Below are 22,853 nucleotides of genomic sequence, written 5' to 3'. Positions count from 1 at the left end.
GATACTTATAGTTTGCGCATTTTACACCCAGTTTAGCTTTGTCAAACACCAGTGGGATTAGCAGGTTCCTGGTCCTGGAACATGGCAGCAGAATCAAGTTCCACATGTTCCAAAAGTACAAAAATAACTCTTTTTTCCATTTTTTCTCTCCGGACAATGGATAAAACATTGCAGGAAGCCGCCATCTCTCTTCCTGCAGTGCGGCTCTTGACACAGTGAAAGGGTCTTGGAAAAGTGATTTATGTAATATTGCTCCCAGAGGTTTGGAAAGAAAACACATCACAGTCAGAAAACAACAGTAAACACCCACAGTCTTCCCTGACCTCCAAGCATCGGCCTCTGGAGTTATGTGCCTGGTCGTCACTCACACGTGAATTCTACAGGATAATTGCTCAGCGCAGAACAGTAGGAACGAAAGCGCAGCAGTTCTTAGTTTACAAGCGGCCAAGTTTTATTACTTATTTTTTATGTTGTTGTTATTGTAACATTTCATGTTTAATTACAGTCTGGAAACAACAACATAACCAATCAGAATAAAACACCAGCAGCAGAACAGTGAGTGCAGCTCTGGGGTATAATACAGGAGGTAACTCAGGATCAGTAATGTAATGTATGTACACAGTGACTGCACCAGCAGAATAGTGAGTGCAGCTCTGGAGTATAATACAGGATGTAACTCAGGATCAGTAATGTAATGTATGTACACAGTGACTGCACCAGCAGAATAGTGAGTGCAGCTCTGGAGTATAATACAGGATGTATCTCAGGATCAGTAATGTATGTACACAGTGACTACACCAGCAGAATAGTGAGTGCAGCTCTGGAGCATAATACAGGATGTAACTCAGGATCAGTAATGTATGTGCACAGTGACTGCACCAGCAGAATAGTGAGTGCAGCTCTGGAGTATAATACAAGATGTAACTCAGGATCAGTAATGTATGTACACAGTGACTGCACCAGCAGAATAGTGAGTGCAGCTCTGGAGTGTAATACAGGATGTAACTCAGGATCAGTAATGTAATGTATGTACACAGTGACTGCACCAGCAGAATAGTGAGTGCAGCTCTGGGGTATAATACAGGATGTAACTCAGGATCAGTAATGTAATGTATGTACACAGGGACTGCACCAGCAGAATAGTGAGTGCAGCTCTGGAGTATAATACAGGATGTAACTCAGGATCAGTAATGTATGTACACAGTGACTGCACCAGCAGAATAGTGAGTGCAGCTCTGGAGTGTAATACAGGATGTAACTCAGGATCAGTAATGTAATGTACGTACACAGTGACTGCACCAGCAGAATAGTGAGTGCAGCTCTGGGGTATAACACAGGGTGTAACTCAGGATCAGTAATGTAATGTATGTACACAGTGACTGCACCAGCAGAATAGTGAGTGCAGCTCTGGGGTATAATACAGGATGTAACTCAGGATCAGTAATGTAATGTATGTACACAGTGACTGCACCAGCAGAATAGTGAGTGCAGCTCTGGGGTATAATACAGGATGTAACTCAGGATCAGTAATGTATGTACACAGTCACTGTAGATCTAGACAAATGCTTTACAGAAATAAACCGGAATAGTGATGATTACACCCAGATGAGGTTTGTTACCTGTTCCCAGGGGCCATGGAGGAGACTCTGGGATCACCACATTCCTGGCTTTGATGGGAGTTGGCACAGGTGTTCGAACGGGACTGGGAACCAGTTAAATGTCTCATTATAAGACAGTAAGATGGTTGGGGTGACTCTCCAGTCCGGGCATGCAGCTCTGCAGGGGGATATTCTGCACATAACAGTACATTGTATGAGGATTCTCGATGCATTTTTCACAACACTGGAGGGAAGATGGCGATGAAATGGCGGTCTACAGAAAGGGGAAACATTTTCCGTTTGCCGGGCTGCTTGAAACAACACAGGACCCACTGGATATTATCTCGCAGCGATTGTGCCAGATTATGATCTTGGCCTAAAATATTCTGGATTTTAGCAATTAAACTGAAGGATGATTATCCATATCTACACGCAAACTGCTCTCAATCTATCAGCTGTGGCCACATATAGCAATGGAAAAAGGAAAATATATATACAGGTATATCTTTTTTTTTTTTTTTCCCTCACCGTTTCAATCCACTTTTTCCCTTTTTTCAGTACATTACAGTGTGTACAGAAAGTATTCAGACCCCTAGTTTTCACTATTTGTTTCATTGCAGCCATTTGGTACATGCAAACATACTTATGACCATGTGAGATTTCAGTTTTTCTTTTTTAATAAATTTGCAAAAATTTCTACATTTCTGTTTTTTTTTTTTTTTATTCAGTCAAGATGGAGTGCAGAGTGCACATTAATGAGAAAAAATGAACTTTTTTTGGAATTTACCAAATGGCTGCAATGAAACAAAGAGTGAAAAATGTAAAGGGGTCTGAATACTTTCCGAACCCACTGTATATTGTAAAATGATTGATGTCATTCAAATACACAACTCGTCCCGCAAAAAAAAAAAAAAGGGCCTTCATACGGCTACGTCAATGTAAGGATAAAGAATAGTGATCTGTAGACCCATAGATGAAACGATGGCTGTTTTTATATGGAGAGGTGAGAGCTGTCCGCTCCTCCACATAAGGCTAAGTTCACACGTAGTGGAACTCTCGCGGAAATTACTGCGAGAGTTCCGGAATTCCATTCCACGGGAAAATCGCATTTTAAATTCCCACGATTTTCCCGCGGAAAAACTAGCATTTTGCAAGCGTAATTAGCTTGCAGAATTGCTAGCGTTTTCCAAGCGATCTGGAGCATCGCTTGGAGAACTGATTGACAGGTTGGTCACAATGCTTCTTCTGTGTCTCCGCTCCCAGACCCTTCCCCATATATACAGTAGATGCCCTGGCCGCCCCTTGTGCTCCATGTGCTAAACGTCACTTTTCTCTCTAAATTACCACGGTAATTGCAGTAGAAAAAGAGTAAATGCTGGAATATCTGTGATGGCCATGACTGCATCTAATGAGAACACCCCCCCCCACCATTCATGCCCTTTCTTTCAGACCATGCCCCTCCGTAGAAGAAACCTTCCACAAACTGCTTTCACTGAGATTTTGGGAGGATTTGGATGTTCTCATTGATCTAAGTCACTATTCTCCATTCAGCCTGGACCACCATAGCGACTTTTTCCATCCATGTCATGCAACAAAATCTTTGTGTAACCGTTTTTACCCACCGCTAAACAAGGTCCACAGTGCCCCCCACAACTAACAGTGCACACCTTGTACCTCCACACAGTTACAATGTCCCCTCTAAGCCTACAGACAGAAATAGTGCCCCCAAACAATAATTATGCCCCCTGTGTAACCCCATACAACAACTATGCTCTTTGTGACCCCAAACAATCTTTATGCCCTGTGTGTGCCCCCATACAATATTTATGCCCTCTATGTGCCTTATAGGGGCTTTAGTTCTCCGGTAGCCGCATGGACATGTACAGAACACAGGTTTTAATGCCAAAGTAAGGTTTATTATCCTTCATAAACTTTGTGGCTCCAAAAGGAAAACCGCTTTCTTCAGCACAAATGAATAACAAAACAGTCCTTACTTTTGGGTAAGGCAAAACCAATCAAACGGTCTCACCAACTTGGTATTACAGGAACTTCTCAGTCTTTAACATAGACTATCCACCATGAACAGTCTCTCTTCAGCCCCAGCACACAACACACACTGCTGAGCTAACCCAGCTGCCGGTTATTAGGCCTGTAAGACTGGAGTATGGGAGCGACCTTTCCCACCCAGGCTCTTTTGGTCTCTCCTAAATCCCAGACCCAAAATCCAGTCAAAATGTATGTAAAGTGCCAACATATTCCGCAGCGCTTTACATACATCATCATCACTGTCCCTACTGGGGCTCATAATCTAAATTCCCTATCAGTATGTCTTTGGAATGTGGGAGGAAACCGGAGGAAACCCACACAAACACGGGGAGAACATACAAACTCCTTGCAGATGTTGTCCTTGGTGGGATTTGAACCAACTGACCCACTGTGTTGCCCTATCTCCTGGGACTTACATCACAGAGGACAGCGACTTCAGTGACATGTACCTGCCATCCAGGAACTTGCCTCCCTCATACATTTTTTTTTTGTCATCTATGTGCCCACATACATTAAGCTTGTGTGGCGCCCCTGAGGCTTCAGTCGCCACAGAGGTACTGCACCTTCTCCTAAGGTGTAGTGCCCCACCATCCAGGTAGGGTGGGAACTCCTGACCACGCTTCACACCTGCATTCCACACACAGGATAGTTCAGTGGGGCCACCTAACAGCTTCAGGCTGGGGGTTAGCAGAGCACCCCTCGTGGAACCCTGCTTCGTAACACGAGATGTGCTGGGAGGCGGGTGGAGTGCGATGATACAAAAGAGAGGGAAAGTGTAGGATTTCAAGTCAGTCTGGGGGGAGAGCCAGAAGAGGTCAGTCTGGGGCGAGACCCAGAGAAGGAAGCCAGATGAGGGTCTGAGAGAGAGAGCAGGCTGACAGCAGGTCGGCCTGAGAGGAGCTCAAGGCGGAGGAAGGCAGTCAGTCAAGAGAGGCTGAGGACTGGTCTTGGTGGAACGAGCTTCTCAGGAAAGGAAGAGAAGGAGAAAGAGACGTAGACTGAAGACTACAACTTCCATAAGAGAGATAGAACAGATCGGAACTAAGGAGAATAGAAGGACGGTGGGAAGCTGGTTGAGAAAGAGAGAACCCTTCCAGTCCAGAAAGCGCAAAGGCCGGGGCCCGGTCCCCGAGGTTGATTGGATCTTTATATCCGGCAACAGACACCGGAGGAGTAGTGAGCCGCTAACGCCTTGCTCCCACCATAGACTTGGGACACAACAGCGAAACGGATAGAGAGCCGGGACTCTGGAGCTAGAGTTCCCCGAAGCAGGCTACAGCTGTCTGTCATACAAGTAGAGACTAGGAACACCTAGAGAGAGGCATTCCAGGGTAACTAAGTACAGGAGTGCTTCGCACCTAAAGGCGCATTGGAGGAGTCGTTCAGTAAGGTACATGTTGGCGGAGTGTGGAAGGGGGAATCCTATCCTGCCTGGAGGTTGGCTGGAGCCCTGACCTAGAGAACACAGTACGGAGGCAGGCAGTTGTGTGAACTGCAAACAGTGAGTAAAGCTTTGGAACCGCATACTCTGGTGTCCCCCAGTTATTCCAGCACCGCTACATCACCTATACCATCCTGTGCCTCTCCTCATCCATTGCACCTACACTGCCCTGGGACCACAGTTCCACCTGTGGGGAGCTACACCATCTCTGCTGCACCACACCATCAGTCCCAGCGGATCTGTATGCAGCGTTGGCCTAACACCATACTTGCCAAATACCACGGGTGGCGTCACGAACTATTCTAATAAACTCTAACACCTTTAACATCACCGCCATTGATATTGGGGCCCAGGGCCAAGGACCGGGTCACCGCTGCTGTGACACACCATCCCCCTTACATCGGCCCGGTACCGAGTACCCCACAGCCCTGGGCGAGCCGCGGGGCGACCCACTTGTCTTGTGCCTCCATAACAGTTATGCCTTCTACCAGCTTCCACACATTATTGATATCCCCATTTTAGCCCTTGAATGGTCCTATTTTCAATAAAGAGAAACCTTAAGTGAGACTCTCCTTCCATGATGAGCGGTGAGCTGCTCACCTACCATCCTGTAGGCTGCCAGCGTTATGAATTAACATCATTGCACCGCCTGAAGTCCTCTGTGCACGCCCGCCCCATGGTAGGCTGCCAGTCTAGAGCACCTTACGATTTCCCAGCGTGAGTGGCCAAGGGCGTCCTGCTCCGCCACACATTGTAGACACATATACAGTTAGAATCAGTGTCTGTCTGGGGATCCAAGCCTCTTCCTCAAGGCAACCACTGGACAGGGTATCTGAAGTGTCATTGGACAGTGCCCCATAGACATTGTCAGTTAGAAAGTGGCCCAATATAATGCCAAAGTGCCCTTATAAAGGGTCATGAGTGTGTTATTAACAGTGCCAACCCGTGCCCCTATTCATAGTACATACACAATGCCCCATTATTAGTGCCTGCAAGAAAGTATCCCCACAAACAGTATCAGTCACGCCAACGAACAGTGCCAGGTCAGAGCTTGTGTAAAGGTGCGAATACCCTTGAACGCTTCCAGACGTCTCTGCTGCTCTGACGGTTCCAGGGCTGGGGTGCTGGGTACAGGATTTTGGTAGCGTCTATCCGGCTGCTACTATATTAGGACACACGATCTATATATGGCACCTGAATGGGCCTTTTGTCATTGAACTATAAATGTGAGCGCTGGATCAGGACTCAAATCTTACAAAACCTACAGTCTTTCAACCCCATGTGATTTGACAGCAGAAACTACAACTCCCAGCATGTTCTGACAGCTGCAGATAATAACGTCCTGAAGGGGCTCAAGTGCAATACCAGACACGGCCTCTAGATAAGAGTGGCGCTGTTTCTAAAAAAAACAAAAAACCCTCATATAGTGCTTTAATAGGTGTCAGAGTCACAGAGAGTGAGAAAATACGGCAGAAATGGTAAAGGGTTATCTCCAACATTGCCAGGATAGGTGACACACCCTGAAAAGCCACTGCGTCATGGAACTGCCTGGGATAGCCAAGGACTGTACTCGACAGTCCCTTAGACAATAGGTGGAGCGATGGCATGTGCGCTATTCTGACGGAGCATTTGTCGGGAACGACCCTTTAAGCATTCCCTTAATTCACTGATGACATCATAGCTGTGACACCTGACGTGCTGATGTCATCATGAGCTGAAAACGACAGCAAAGTCTGGTCACTTACTCCTGCTGGCGTAGAGAGGGCCGTTCCATGGTCCCAGTAAGTGCCAGATTATTGGAATATCCCTACCAGGTTCACACGGGGTCTTGGGTGTCATAGTCCCAGTGGGCCCTTCTTTCCTCCTCATCTTCTGCCTGAATCAGGGCTTGTTTTTTTCCAGCACAGACTAGTTTTTATTGGTACCATTTTGTGGTTTTTGAACACTTTTTATTCCTTTGTTTTAGGACGAAATGATCAAAAACTGCAATTCTGTCATTTCTATATTTTTTATTTGTCTGTTTCAGCGTTCATCGTATGGAATAATTATTATAATATAGTATTTGTGCAGACACACACGCAACAATTCCAAATATGTTTTTTTAATTATTATTACTATTTATTATTTACATTCTGGGAAAAGTGGGTAATATGAACTTTTATAGAGGAAAAAAAAAAAAAAATTATATATATTTTTTTTCCTTTTTCTTTTGAATTGCTTCCCCTAGGTGAATTGAAGCTGTCATTACTTGTACTATACACTGGAACACTATAATACTACAGCCTAGCGTAAAATTACCGTTTTCCAATTTTCAACCCCTTAGCTGCCTCTGTCACAACTAGCAGCAGCATCTAAGGGGTTATTCTGATAATGCAGCGCAGATTCATAAATCCAGCACACACGGCCTCGTCCACATTTGCCCAGGTTTGCCGGGTTCTGGCTCCTATGCGGATTACACCATACTGTGGCTCCATCTGTCTAATTATAGCAGATCTATAAGTAGCCCCCCCGCGGATGTAAGTTACAGTATATACATGGTGCACGATCAGGACACATTGTTCTGAGCGTCTGAAAACAGATGCAGCTCTGCGATAACATTACAGAACGCGCTGGCACCGAGCGAGCAAGATCCCAGGAACGTCTTCTACTCCCCATCGTATCCCTGTTCTGCGGCCATCGCAGCTGTAGTATCGCGGAGCCAGGCTACATATTTGTGCTGTATCATCATTGTCCTTATATTACTGCATTATAATGTTATTACGGCCACATCGGATTATTCGGGAGGAATGTGCTAGGTTTGGATACGAACGAGCCTTCGTCCATCTCCCATGACGTTTATCCCACGTGCAGATGGACGGTTAAAGGGGCACAACTTATACTGGACGTAGGAGGCATGCAGCACTGATCATGGGGGCAGACATTTTTGTGTACTTTATGCCAGTCAAAACATTATGGACAACTGCCCAGCTGGATATGGCTGATAACAGAGAACAATACATTGCATTGTCTTTTTTGCATCATTTGTTGATGCACTGCATGGCGGTATTCTTTGAGCACTGTATGGCAGTATTATTTGAGCACTATATGGTCGTATTGCAGTCTATAGTAGTGGCACCAAACAGCATTGTAATTAAAGCAATTGTAAGTGTTATCTGGACGACGTATGGAGGTGATAATTATGCACCATACGGTATGGTTACTTGTACAGTGTATGGCGGTACGTTACATGGCGGACGCTCCCACCACACGCCACCATTCAATGAAACATTACAGTTTCAGCTTCCCTCCCATAGTTCTGCAGGGGATCAGGACAGTCTGCATTTTTATCGCTAAATTGTTGGGATGTCATGTTGATTGTGGCACGCAAAGTAAAATAATGTCCCCATAACCGTGCCCAGTTTTAGGCCCCCCCCCACCCTACCCATTTCTTGCCTTCTAACGGTATATAGTGGGACATCAGGGCACCATCTAATTATGAAGTCTCCTTTAGTCACGCACAAGGGCTGCTTCATGGGGGTTCAGAATATTTGACAAGTGATAGATGACTCTGGTGGTGCAATGACGCATTGACAGGACGGCAAAGAATCGCTATAATAACCGCAAATAATATTTGGTGAATTTTTAGTTAAGCAATTACTTTATGTAATATTCGATGTAACAATAAAAATTACATCTCTCTTGTATTAATCCAATGTGCCAGTGCTGAGAAACCGAGCTTTAAAGCTACATGCAGATTAGCCAGGAAGTGCACTGGGGGCGTGTCTATGTACTCAGAATACACTGACACGCCCCCAGTGCACCAGCAGAGTAATCTGCATGTGACCTCAAAGCTTGAATTTCTCAGAACTGGCACAGCGGATTAATACAAGACAGGTGTTATTTTTGTTATTGTACGAGGACCTATACAGCTGGACCATTGATTTTTACTCCAGAGACAAGGATGCGATGTGTACAGATCAGTCATCATTTATTATTTACAGCTTTTCTCTATTGTTTCCTGCTTTACATGGCCGTAGTGACAGCTCTACGGAAAGATGGCATCACCCCAAGTTATACCGGTGTCGTTTTGCTGGGTTGGACCTTGATGTGACCGGAGTTACCCCCGGTTGCTCTCAATGTCTTATATATGGATATGCATGATATCACCCATGGGCTAACGTAGGCCCCGCTCTATGTGTCTGTGATTTTATATAACATTGTGACATTCTCCATTAAATTGTGATATTATGGTGGTTTTATGCTACAGCGCTATATGGCAGCACACAGAAATCACCATAATATAATTATATCCTAATGGTGATCTTTAGCCTACTTAAACACAGAAAATAAGAAAATAGAAAAATAAATATCCTGTATTTAATGAATCCCCTTTTTTCATAGATCATATTTTGTCTTGTAAAAAAAAAACAACAAAAAAACTCAAGAAGCGTATTAAGAAAAAAATCCTTGTCTGTGTCCCAGGAGCTGAGCCATGTAAGACAACTGCCTGCAGCAGGAGCCTCTCCCTCTTCCCATTAGGTCCCACCCCTTTAGCAACAGGGTGGAGCTTCAAACAGTCACCTGCTACTGATGGAACTATATCAACAGGAGACAGGTTTTAAGGGGCCGATTCATTATTGCATTTGCGCTTTTTTTGGTCTTGTTTTGTGCATCTTCTGCCTCTTTCATTTGCGTCAAATTCATCTTTTTCATTTGCGCCTTTTTTCACGTCACTATTTATGTGTTTGTATGTATTATTTTGCTATCGTGGGCCGGGTTTGGCCTTTCCTTTGATGTATTACATGGTGCTTATTAAAATCAATAGACTATAGCTCTCTACCCCTGCTAGCACCATTTCTAATTTATCGACTGAAATCTCTGATCATTCTGGGTTAAAGGACTCCAGTGGAATTAGGACCGCCCACTGGACTCTTTAGCCAAGGATGTGCATAGATTTTATTTCAATCATTATATTGCAAGCTATAATGAATCTTTTTACACAAAAATAGATCTCATTCTGCTCAGCTTCTGCTCAGTAACAGATCGACCAACAGATTCATAGAGACAGGCTCACTTTTACTACAATTTCCATCTGTCATTGTAACTGAGAAACATACATCTAAATAGAAAGTGAAAAATAAACTCCGTTGGAGGAGGCACAATGGCCTGATTTGATATGGTTTTTTTTTTTTTTCATTTTTTGATTTTTTAATAGTTTTAGTTTTTTTTAAATATATACATTACATATATAGATCACAATATCTTCATAGTTTTTGTTTTTTCTAATTTATATACTATACATTTATATATTTCATTTTTAATTAGTGTTTATATATAAATACATTTTTATAGTTTTTAGCTTTTTACATATTATACATTTATTTTTTTAATTACCATATATTAATCAATTTTTTTAAATAGTTTTTATTTTTTTATTTATATATTATAAATTTATATATTTTGAATTTTAGTATATATATTAATCACATTTTTTATTATAGTTTAGGTTTTTTTTTTATACATTTATACAGTGTTTGATTAGTATATACAGTGGGGGGAAAAAGTATTTAGTCAGCCATCAATTGTGCAAGTTCTCCCACTTAAAAAGATGCGAGAGGCCTGTAATTGACATCATAGGTCGACCACGACTATGAGAGGCAAAATGAGAAAACAAATCCAGAAAATCCCCTTGTCTGATTTGGCAAGATTTATTTTGCAAATTATGGTGGAAAATAAGTATTTGGTCACCTAAAAACATGCAAGAGTTCTGGCTCTCACAGACCTGTAACTTCTTCTTTAAGAGGCTCCTCTGTCCTCCACTCATTACCTGTAGTAACGGCACCTGTTTGACCTTGTTATCGGTATAAAAGACACCTGTCCACAACCTCAAACAGTCTGACTCCAAACTCCACTATGGTGAAGACCAAAGAGCTGTCGAAGGACACCAGAAACAAAATTGTAGCCCTGCACCAGGCTGGGAAGACTGAATCTGCAATAGGCAAGCAGCTTGGTGTGATGAAATCAGCTGTGGGAGCAATAATAAGAAAATGGAAGACATACAAGACCACTGATAATCTCCCTGGATCAGGGGCTCTACACAAGATCTCACCCCGTGGGGTCAAAATGATCACAAGAACGGTAAGCAAAAATCCCAGAACCACACGGGGGGACCTAGTGAATGACCTGCAAAGAGCTGGGACCACCGTAACAAAGGCTACCATCAGTAACACACTACGCCACCAGGGACTCAGATCCTGCAATGCCAGAGGTGTCCCCCTGCTTAAACCAGTACATGTCCGGGCCCGTCTGAAGTTTCCTAGTGTCATGGTCACGTGTGTCTGGACGCAGCGAGTACCGCAAGGCGAACCCATATGACACACGTGACCCTGGATACACCGCCTCCAGTGGGGCGAATTTAAATAATAAGACGTGCAGCTGGATACGCCGCCTCCAACAGGCGAATTTAGGTATTACACGTAAATCTGGAAACCCCGCCTCCAGTAAGGCGAATTTAAACAATAAGGGAAACCTGGGTAACATTAACAATGGAGGACCCTGCGATATGGAAACAGGGAAGTGGAGACCTCCTGCACTCCCCTGAGTCAGTGTCTCTACACTCCTATCGTTCCCTTTGCCGGTTCCGCACCGGGCGACGCACAGGAACCTTAAAACCCTGACTCGCCCTGCGCCTAAACCCTCACTAGGGAATAGGTCGGTGCGGAAACTAATCCCACCACTGCACTAAACACACACAAGGAAAGATGACAATACAGGGGAACACCACTTAGCTTTTGCTCTGTTGCTTGTGCTCCCCGCAACAGAGCCCCACCACCTGCGTGCATCTTCTCCTCCAACAGGATCCATCACCATAACCGGATCCATCACCATAGTGCAGCCTTGGAGCAGAGTCCACCACCAGTTGCAGCTGCCCAGTAAACAGAGTCCCAAAGATGAGTCCAGCTTCTGCCAAAAAGTCCAGCATGCTTGAGTCCAACTTTTCTGCCAAAAAGTCAAGCATGCTTGAGTCCAGCTTTCAGCAACCAAGTCCAGCATGCTGAGTGCAACTCTCAACATAGTCGCCACTCCACCAAGCCATGCAAGCACTTACTGCTGACACCATAAACTGCGACTCCACCTATCCATGCCAGCACTCCTTGCAGACTCCATAGCTGCCACTCATCCCCTCTGGCTGGGCTGCCCAGGACTCTTGTTCAGCTCCATCTTTCACCCAGGCTTACTTGTGAATGACTAACTATCACCAACAGTGATCAAACACACCTGAAACCCTTTTATAGAGCATAACACCTGCATAAATCATGTGCACTTCAACTAAAGAAACTAAAGTGCGAAACCGCTCACCACCACCGGGGCAACTTAGAACAAACGACACCACAGTGCAATAATTCTAATGGCCACTGGGGGCAATCAACTCACTTTGGCACACAGCCAAAGGAAACAAAAGTTCACTTTGTCCATTTACTTTGTCAGATCCACCCTGGATCGTGACAGCTAGAGAGCAATAGGATTATCCAGAAGAGTATTGGGAGAATCTCATATGGTCTGATTAAACCAAAGTAGAACTGTTTGGTAGAAACAAAACTCGTCGTGTTAGGAGGAGAAAGAATGCTGAGTTGCATCCAAAGAACACCATACCTACTGTGAAGCATGGGTATCGCAACATCATGCTTTGGGGCTGTTTCTCTGCAAAGGGACCAGGACGACTGATCCGTGTACATGAAAGAATGAATAGGGCCATATATCGTGAGATTTTGAGTGCAAACCTCCTTCCATCAGCAAGGGCATTGAAGATGAAATGTGGATGGGTCTTTCAGCATGATAATGATCCCAAGCACACCGCCAGGGCAATGAAGAAGTGGCTTCGTAAGAAGCATATGAAGGTCCTGGAGTGGCCTAACCAGTCTCCAGATCTCAACCCCATAGAAAACCTTTGGATGGATTTGAAAATCCGTGTTTCCCAGCGACAGGCCCAAAACATCACTGCTCTAGAGGAGATCTGCATGAATGAATGGGCCAACATACCACCAACAGTGTGCGCCAACCTTGTGAAGACCTACTGAAAACATTTGACCTCTGTCATTGCCAACAAAGGACATATAACAAAATATTGAGATGAACTTTTGTTAATGACCAAATACTTATTTTCCACCATCATTTGAAAAATATATATATATATATAAAATCAAAATAGTTTTTTTTGGTAGTAAAAGTGCACAACCCCCCCGACTGCAGGGGACAAATGTGAAATGCTCTAAAAGTCGCCATATTCAGGCATCGTAGTGAAAGCGCAGATGAAGCCGGCAGGAAATCGCCATTCATGCTCATTATTTCACATAATAGTAACAAAAGATGTTATTAGAAGATAAGCGGGCGAGGCCGGGATCCGCTGCAGACCGGCATTGTGCTTCCCGAAGCGCTGCGCCATCAGTCGAAAGACACAGGGACCGGTGCCAGAGCTACTGGTGGAGGAAATGGGGGAGTTTTACAAGGGAAACATTAAACCCTTTCACTGCCTGCAAGGTCAAGTGCTGAACAGCAAGCCACCGATTGGACAACAGTCCGCCGAATGAGAGAGAATTTGCATCATCATTATTATTTGTATCAACTGTTGGAGCTCGGAGATGCCTTTTTTTTTTTTTATAGAATATTTCCCCTAAAAAAAAAGAAAAAAAAGTGATTGGGATTCCTGCTTCTGGGACCCCCCAATGATTTACTGTAATCTGCAGGGGGCCTAGACAAAGTGTTTAAACTTCCTGCAGCGCCCCCACAGGGGAAATGTAGCATTACAGTGTCCCGTAAAATCAATGGGCTGCGTGGACATCTTTCGCCTCCAGAGTTAGACACACTCTTAGTAGCAGCAGATTTATTAAGGCGTCAGTCAGGCCCTTGAGAGAAAGGCGCGATACACAAATTTCTGGTTGAAACCAGATTCATTTTTCTAAAATGAATCTGTAAACAAGAAAAAAAAAGTCTAAATTTTAATTTAATTTTATTCCCCTTCATCCCCTGATTATTATTTTTTTTTTTAATTTGCCATAAGGATCCAAAAATATGGGACTTTTTGCTTAGTGCAAAATATGTTTAGTCTTTACTAAAGGGGCGTGACTCACCCGGGTAATTATGCAGAGCAGTCAAAAGACACGCCCTAGAGGATCCGGTGAGCAACGCCCTTTTGGCAAAGATCATAAAAATGATCGCTAAATAGAAAGGCCCGTATCTCTGGAACTGTATGGCGGATTTAAATAAAACAAAAAGCAGCAAAATCAGAAGAGCAGCGGGAATAAAACAGAATCTCAAAATGGCCTATTTTGCTATCTACCGACTTACATCATCAGAAGAATTGGAGATCTCACAAATAGAGCATGCCCTGTAGCGCTGTACGCTCACTGTGAAAGGAATATTGTTTAGACTTGATAGTCTAGCCTTAATAGAGATCAATCTCAGATCGGTGGGGTCCAATTTCTGGCGCTCCCATCAATCAACTGATTGGAGGGGCAGAGCTCTCAGGCATTGATTATCAGATGCAGCACCACACGCTATGTAGTGGCTGTACCTGGTACTGCAGCTCAGTCCCATTTCTTTATAAAGGATGCTGCAGGACCAGCCACGGTTATTACAATATGTATGAAGCTACAATGCAGCGCTCTCAGAAGCTTCTTCGATCAGTTGATCGTGGATATCCTGACTCTCACCGATCTCATATTGATGACCTAGTCCATGGACAGATCCAAGAAAACCCCTTTAATTTTAATATGGGAAAAATGATGATGGCGTTTCCTTAGGAGATCAGGTTAGCACTTAGGAGGCATAAAGCCGTCGCGAATAACGTCCGTCCCATAGAGGGTTACAGCCGGGCAGTGCCATCAAACCTGTCCTCTGAGTCAGATGGTGGGAACACCGGGGCCGATCTCCGCTCAGAGGGATTTTCCAGCTGGAATGTGGGAGTGACGACTCTTGGAAAGTACAATAACGGACGGGATCAAAATTCTTCCTCAGAAATGATTAGATGGGAATTTTAACAAAAAGGCAAGATGTCCTGGCAGAGAGGTGGCCGAGGAATTTACCCACATTTTGCCGAGGTGTCGCTGGGTCTCTCTAGGGGTGTATTTTGAGACAGATAGGAATGACCATGGTTCGCTTTTACTTTTAGCAGACGGTTTTAGAACGTATTCAGATGTTCTCAAGACGCGTCATGGCCGAGTCTATAACGGGCCGCAGCAGGTGGGGAGAGGATTGGGGGGCACAAACTTTCCTGGATCTCATAGGAATGACTCTGATAACGTGAAAAAAAAAAAATCAGTACTGCTGTTTACAATCCCTAAAATAGAAAAAACGATGTCCTCTTCGGCACCTTCTGACGGCATATCGTTCACATTTCTCTATCTGTAAATTTTCAGAAACCTCCACAATCTCCAAAAAATCCTCCTAGTATAAAACCATAAATAAAAACCAGGAAGGAGGGAGATGCAGCTGCAGTTTCTATCCTCTATGGTTTCACTCCTCTATGGTGTGCCGTTCGCATTTCCATCTGCAAATTTTTAGAAACTTCCTCAGTTTCCAAAAAAACATTCAAAGTATAAAATGAGAAGTAAAAAACAGGGAGGAGGGAGATGCAGCTGCAGTTTCTATCCTCTATGGTTTCTCTCCTTCGCCTCTATGGTTTCACTCTTCTATGGTGTGCCGTTCGTATTTCCATCTGCAAATTTTTAGAAACTTCCTCAGCTTCCGAAAAAACATTCAAAGTATAAAATGAGAAGTAAAAAACAGGGAGGAGGGAGATGCAGCTGCAGTTTCTATCCTCTATGGTTTCTCTCCTTCGCCTCTATGGTTTCACTCCTCTATGGTGTGCCGTTCGTATTTCCATCTGCAAATTTTTAGAAACTTCCTCAGCTTCCGAAAAAACATTCAAAGTATAAAATGAGAAGTAAAAAACAGGGAGGAGGGAGATGCAGCTGCAGTTTCTATCCTCTATGGTTTCTCTCCTTCTGCTCTATGGTTTCACTCTTCTATGGTGTGCCGTTCGTATTTCCATCTGCAAATTTTTAGAAACTTCCTCAGCTTCCGAAAAAACATTCAAAGTATAAAATGAGAAGTAAAAAACAGGGAGGAGGGAGATGCAGCTGCAGTTTCTATCCTCTATGGTTTCTCTCCTTCGCCTCTATGGTTTCACTCTTCTATGGTGTGCCGTTCGCATTTCCATCTGCAAATTTTTATAAACCTCCTTGGCTTCCAAAAAATCCTTCTAGTAGAAAATCATAACAAGAAATCAGGTAGGAGGGAGATGCAGCTGCAGTTTCTCTACTACATTCTGTGACGTTCTCATTTTCCTGTCTATAGGGTCTCTGCAAATTTTCAGAAACCTCCTTAGTCTCCAAAAAATCCGTCTAGTATAAAACCAAAGGTAAAAACCAGGGAGGAGGGAGATGCAGCTGCCGTTTCTCTACTACATTCTGTGATGTTCTCATTTTACTGACCATAGGGTCTCTGCAAATTTTCAGAGACCTCCTTAGTCTCCAAAAATCCGTCTAGTATAAAACCAAAAATAAAAACCAGGGAGGAGGGAGATGCAGCTGCAGTTTATTTCCTCTAAGGTGCGTCATTCCAATTTTCTTCTGTAATTTTCAGAAATCTCTTCAGTCTCCAGAATATCCCTCTAGTGTAAAACTGTAATTCGAAATCAGGGAGGAGGGAGATGCAGCTGCAGTTTCTCTGCTGTATGCGCAGAAAGGGGAAGACAAGCGGCATGAATGTCAATCTTAATTCTGCACCATTTGCTGTCACAGTAAATAAGAAAACAGTTTAGAGTAATAGGCTGATAATAACCTGCACCGGGCCAGCAACTCTCACAGCTGAAGGTTCGCTACTTTTTCTCACTTTTTTATGGACTGATCACTAATGCTGCCGTCCCGGATGACCCTACAGCTACCCATCCAATATTAAGAAAATTGCAAAATATGTGTTGTAAGACCAATATCCTGAATATTAACACGACGGGTGCATTTCCCTGCAGCGCTGGCGGTTGGTGTATTTTCCCAGATTCCTGAGCAGCCACATGGCTGTTCTCAAGGCAGCTGCTATCCTGCCACCGGGGACCTTCTCGTCGGCCGGGCGGATAAACTGAAGGTTACGTCAACCTGTGGACTGCACCGAGCACAGCCCTATTGTATTGTGAGTCATCTTCAGGTGGGTGATGCCAGAAGGCCGAGAAAACAGAATATGAGATTCATTTAGACAGCAGAAAGCCAAAAATATTGATTGTTGGAGAAACCGTGTAACACGTCTATGTCAAGCAGATTCCAGGGGCGCTAGTGCTATTTTTTTTAAATGGGAGTCTTCCAATTGGTTCCTTTGTGACCCATTGGAGCCGTTAAAATCAGCTTTCCTGGTGGACTAGAGTGAAGGATGGGTTAATTTAAGCTTCCCTGGTGGAGTAGAGTATGGGAAGAATTAATGGAAGCTTTCCTGGTTGGTCATACTCCTACCGGTCGATGCCACCTTTCCTGGCCTTCAATGGTAGTGGACAAGTTAATGACAATTTCCCAGGTGGTCTAGAGCAGTAAGCGTGAGTGCAAGCTTTCCGTGATGGGTTATGGTAGTGAATAGTTTATAATCTTCTTCCCTGGTGGTCTAGGGCAGTGGATGAGTTAATATCTCTTGCCCTTATTTTCTATAGTTGATTAATATCCGATTCCCTGGTGGCCTAGTGAAGTGAAGGGACATCTTCCTGGTGTCCAGATGGTTTAACTTTTCTTTCCAGGTAGAAGCAATTTCTTTTGTGTCTTGTCTCTAACAGAATCGGTACAGTACTCCTGATGACGGGTAGAGCCCTTCCTAAGCACTCTGCCTGATCAAGTTTTAGGGGACATTCATCATGATATTTAATAACTTGCCACATATATAAGTCAGTTTCCACTGTACTCCCCAGGACGAGAAGAAGTGCTTTGTCTGTGACTCGCGGAGACCTTACAACCGACTGACCAATCCCATCAGTCATCGCATCGAAAACGTCGTCACCACGTTTGCCGAAGACCGGAAGAAGGCCTGGTGGCAATCTGAGAACGGTAATCTGACCAGCGCACCCAGAATGTTATTACTTTCCATTCTCCTCCAACACAATGTCAGTCCACTCATCTGTGGAGTACAGATGATGGCAGTGATGGGTCAGTGCCTGCCTCCTCCTCCTCTGTGTGTTCTGCTTATCAGAACAGTCTCCTGCAGCCGCATCTCCCCAGAGTTAGTAACACACTGGTGATCTGACCCATCACTGCCATCATCTGTACTCCAGTGGGGAAAAGATGGGGTTTGCAAGCAACTTTTTTTTTGCAATTTAATTTACAGAAATGATTATAAAACCTCTAAAAAAAAAAAAAAAAAGTGACTCTACCCCTTTTATACCCGGACAGCCTTAAAAATCCGAACAGTACTAGAAATTCGGGACTGTTGCCACCTGCGCCTAAATGCGCTTTTGGACACCATGGCTCCGTTTGATGACGGGGAATCCCGGCGTCGCGCACAAGAAACCTCCCGGAAGCGCTGTTTTTCCAGAAAGCGGCGTCCGGGAGATTTGACGTCTTCCAGGAATTTTCCTCCCCTTATACAGGAGCCTCATATAATCCTCTATACAGGGTCCGAAAACCCGTGTGTGGCATCCGCTGGGGACGCACCCGCCATGCTTTGCTTCAGACGGCCTGTAAATTGGCCACCCGACAGCCCCGCCAAGCTCCCGTCTACTTCTTCTTTCCTTCCTTTTCCTCATTAAAGTCGTTTAATTTAATTACATATATTCTTCTCTGGGATTAAAGCAGTAAAAGAGGGGAAAAAAAATGGAAGGCGAAGTCTTTGAGGATTTCTCCAGCTAATCCCAACAGCTTTTTATCTTCCGCCCTATTAAAATTCCTCTATTTTACTCCGAACCGTTTCCATCCCCCCCCCCCCCCGGAGCTCATGGGAGGGGGGCACAATTAGGATTTTTGGGAAGAATATATCAGTCTTTCCACAGGAAATCCTGACTCAGAGCTCCGTTCTCCACGTCCAAAACGGTATTGGACCCGCACGGCTCCTTCCTCGTTCTTAAAAATCTGTTTCTTAGTTATATCTGATTCTGGGAAACAGTGCCAGGACATCTCCTAAACAGGGCCAGAGTGAGTATCTAAAAAAGTCCCCCCTAAATAGGGCCTATACCCCACCCTACCGCAATGTGCACGAAACAGCGCCAGTAACCTACAAACAGTGCTGGAATAAGCAGTAACTAAGGAACACCATGCCCCATTATCAGTGCCAAGTACTCCTAGACCTAGCAACAGGGACCCCAACGATGCCATAGCTCCCCCTAGACAGAGAAAAGGAGGAAATTGAAGAATGACCCCAAAACGGACCCCTTAAACAGTATGCCGTATACGTGACTCCTCCATTGACCCCGACTACTTACTACCCCGAGTCTGGAGCGCTCAGCGCCATTTTTTTCACTCGTTTGCCCCTGCGATGTGTCCGGAGGGATATAACACTTGTGTTTGGCTTTTTACCAAGTAGAAAAGTTCAGGCAGAGAAAATCTTGTTATTACAAGTGTGGGGGGAACAGGTGGAAGATAACGGGACATTCCTGCCCAGGATCCGCTGCCAGCACATTAGCGGGGTACTGCACGCCTCTACTGTATGTGCAGCTGCCACCCTGGTCCGGATGGAAGGGGCAGCCTGGTAAATGCTTGGCATCTGAAGGCCGCCTGAAGTAATGCAGCAAGATATCAAGTATATAACCCTAGTCATGTGATCACGAGCAATAAGTGGGCCTATAACGAGGGTGAGGTCCCCCTTAAAGTGGTTAGGTCAACTGGTAAACCTCAAGCTCTGCGGCCCCTTTAAGCAGCTCCCAAGAGTTTGGCCCCCCACCGATCAGGGGTCCTTTCCTAAAGACATGACCTCTATAGTGTGATCCCGTAAAACCCCTTTAACAAAAGAGAGAAGAAAAGTGAATTTATACAATAAAGGTAGACCCTGCGGCTGCTATGGGAACCATCCATGGATAGTCTCGTCACTGTGTTGCAAACCCTGTGCAGGACCGACCCCTACATAGGAAACTTCATTACTAGAAAATAAGGGTTTGGGGTGATGATCTGGGGTCATGGAAAGGAGTAAAAACAACAAGTCCAGGGAACGGCATAATGGGGGCCAGTTGGATCCTTCGCAACTCTTCTTCACTGGCCATCAGTTTGTATTTTCTGTCTCCCGAGATCGGACCCGTTAATGTCCTGCGAGGGGTTTCGTTCACCCCGGAGTCTATTGAAGACCGTCCAGGAGAAAATGGAGATCGGCGACACTTAATCTGCGGATTTCATTCCCTCATTATTATCATTTCAGCTTCAAAGACCGATCCCTTTGATGTATTTGTGATTTCCGGCAGAGAGGTCTGGGCACTATCATGGGGCAGAGACATGTGCCAACTCACGGCTAATAGAGGGAGTGCATGAAAAGAGGGGGGTCCACAGAGTAAATTGGACCACCCGTTCTAGCAGTGTGTTTAGCCACCCAGGACATGCTGTTTGCTTCCCTCTTGTGCTGATTTCCCGTCCCCATCCCCGTTCTTATGGAGTCTATAACAGGGTAAATCAGGGCTGTGTCCCTCTCTTCAAGGGTCCCACAGCAGGTGCTTAGTCTGCCTCTAATAGTGCCCCCCCCCCCCAAATAATAAGAAAAGATACAAGAATAAACCCGTGTTGTTCTATTCAGCAGCGTCTCAGAGTCTCGAGGCCCGTGGTCTGAATGAGCACTTCTACTGCAGCATGGACTGGTGGCGCTGGTGCAGCGGGGCAATCTAGCTGGCACAATGGTGGCATGGGTGGCAGAGCTGGAGCAGCAGGAACTGGAGTAGTTAAATTAGACCAATGGCAGCAGAGCTGGAAAAGTGGTGTAGCAGAGTTGACTTAGTGATGAAGAAACCATGAGTTTTCAACAGCGGCTCAATGCAGCAGAGATGGGACAGTGATGTAGCAGAGTCCAGTCAGAGAAGAGGAGGCGGTATAGCATGGCTGGGTTCACAACAGAGGCTAAAGGTAGCAAAGCAGGAATGACAAAATAGTAGATTTGATACTATGGAATAGCAGGGATGTAGAGCCAGGCTTGATGTAGCAGTGTTGGAGCTATGGAATAGCAGAGATGTAGAGCCAGGCTTGATGTAGCACTGCTGGAGCTATGGAATAGCAGAGATGTAGAGCAGGGCTTGATGTAGCAGTGCTGGAGCTATGGAATGGCAGAGATGTAGAGCCAGGCTTAATGTAGCAGTGTTGGAGCTATGGGATAGCAGAGATGTAGAGCAGGGCTTGATGTAGCAGTGCTGGAGCTATGGGAATAGCAGAGATGTAGAGCCAAGCTTGATGTAGCAGTGCTGGAGCTATGGAATAGCAGAGATGTAGAGCCAGGCTTAATATAGCAGTGTTGGAGCTATGGAATAGCAGAGATGTAGAGCAGGGCTTGATGTAGCACTGCTGGAGCTATGGAATAGCAGAGATGTAGAGCCAGGCTTAATGTAGCAGTGTTGGAGCTATGGAATAGCAGAGATGTAGAGCAGGGCTTGATGTAGCAGTGCTGGAGCTATAGGAATAGCAGAGATGTAGAGCCAGGCTTGATGTAGCAGTGCTGCAGCTATGGAATAGCAGAGATGTAGAGCCAGGCTTGATGTAGCAGTGCTGGAGCTATGGAATAGCAGAGATGTAGAGCCAGGCTTAATATAGCAGTGTTGGAGCTATGGAATAGCAGAGATGTAGAGCAGAGCTTGATGTAGCAGTGCTGGAGCTATGGAATGGCAGTGATGTAGAGCCAGGCTTAATGTAGCAGTGTTGGAGCTATGGAATGGCAGAGATGTAGAGCTAGGCTTAATGTAGCAGTGCTGGAGCTATGGAATGGCAGAGATGTAGAGCCAGGCTTGATGTAGCAGTGCTGAATCCATGGAATAGCAGGGTTGAGTTTGGAATGGTGGTACAGTGTAGAGCTGGGAAAATCGACTACCTAAATTCTCAAAGCTCTGTGACAACCAGTATGGCTGCCATGATCCCACAGGAGTGGTCTCCAGCTGTTTTTTTAGTTATATTCGTCAATGGTGCCAAAAACAAAACCCTAAAAAGGGCAGATTCTAGTATCTGTACTCAGGGGCAGTTCTGCGCTTTGATGGTCGTCTCAGTCTAAATTGTCTCACAATTGGTGTAGATCTGACAAATGGAGACGCCCTTTAAACCCCTTCATACTCCGGGATGTAACCTATATAATAAGTCCTGTATACATGTAGAAGAGGTGGAGCAGCCGGACACACTGTCCGAGTGATGGTGCTGGCTGCCAGCGCGACACTCTCAGCAGCAGCAATGCCCTGGATCAGAGACGCTCCGATCTCGGACATTTCATGTCACTCAGAATAGGGGAGCGGTGACCGTCCCGGACCAGGGGTGTCTGGGGCCGCTGATCTTTCCCAACCTCGTGTTATTGAGGCGCAGGAGACCATTGCTGCGCTATAAACTGGGGTGAAATATGGATTTCATATAACCTGGCCATAACACAAAGCCGACCTGTTGTCTTCCTCCTCCCGACACAGGGGTCTCGGACGTCAGCATTCAGTTGGACCTGGAGGCCGAGTTCCACTTCACTCATCTCATCATGACTTTCAAGGTCGGTACAATGGCGGTCGTGCCGCCGCACCTCTGCTTGCTGTCAGTGAATGGGAACATTCTATCTAATTAGCCTTGACCGTTGTATAAATTCGATGTCAAATTTGTGATTTCGTTCTGAAG

At 45.0% G+C, this 22,853-nt stretch overlaps 1 protein-coding gene and 1 long non-coding RNA gene across 3 annotated transcripts in view; one reads left to right on the top strand and one right to left on the bottom strand.

The window, feature by feature from the left end:
- Positions 1-22,853, bottom strand: part of LOC141084732 (uncharacterized) — a 62,561-nt gene that overhangs the window by 4,912 nt on the left and 34,796 nt on the right. The gene's annotated exons all lie outside the window — the stretch shown is intronic.
- Positions 1-22,853, top strand: part of LAMB2 (laminin subunit beta 2) — a 57,848-nt gene that overhangs the window by 4,709 nt on the left and 30,286 nt on the right. For both annotated transcript variants that reach the window (XM_073569607.1, XM_073569606.1), the window contains exons 3-5: positions 17,093-17,265; positions 18,008-18,143; positions 22,658-22,731. In XM_073569607.1, the coding sequence (XP_073425708.1) occupies positions 17,093-17,265; positions 18,008-18,143; positions 22,658-22,731 (383 nt within the window). The remainder of the gene's footprint in view (positions 1-17,092; positions 17,266-18,007; positions 18,144-22,657; positions 22,732-22,853) is intronic.

This window comes from Dendrobates tinctorius, unplaced genomic scaffold (assembly GCF_039654945.1).
Source record: "Dendrobates tinctorius isolate UK_male_01 unplaced genomic scaffold, ASM3965494v1 ptg000027l, whole genome shotgun sequence".
Lineage (NCBI taxonomy): Eukaryota > Metazoa > Chordata > Amphibia > Anura > Dendrobatidae > Dendrobates > Dendrobates tinctorius.
Note: the sequence above shows the minus strand (reverse complement) of the source record. Positions and strands in the feature narration are given on the sequence as shown.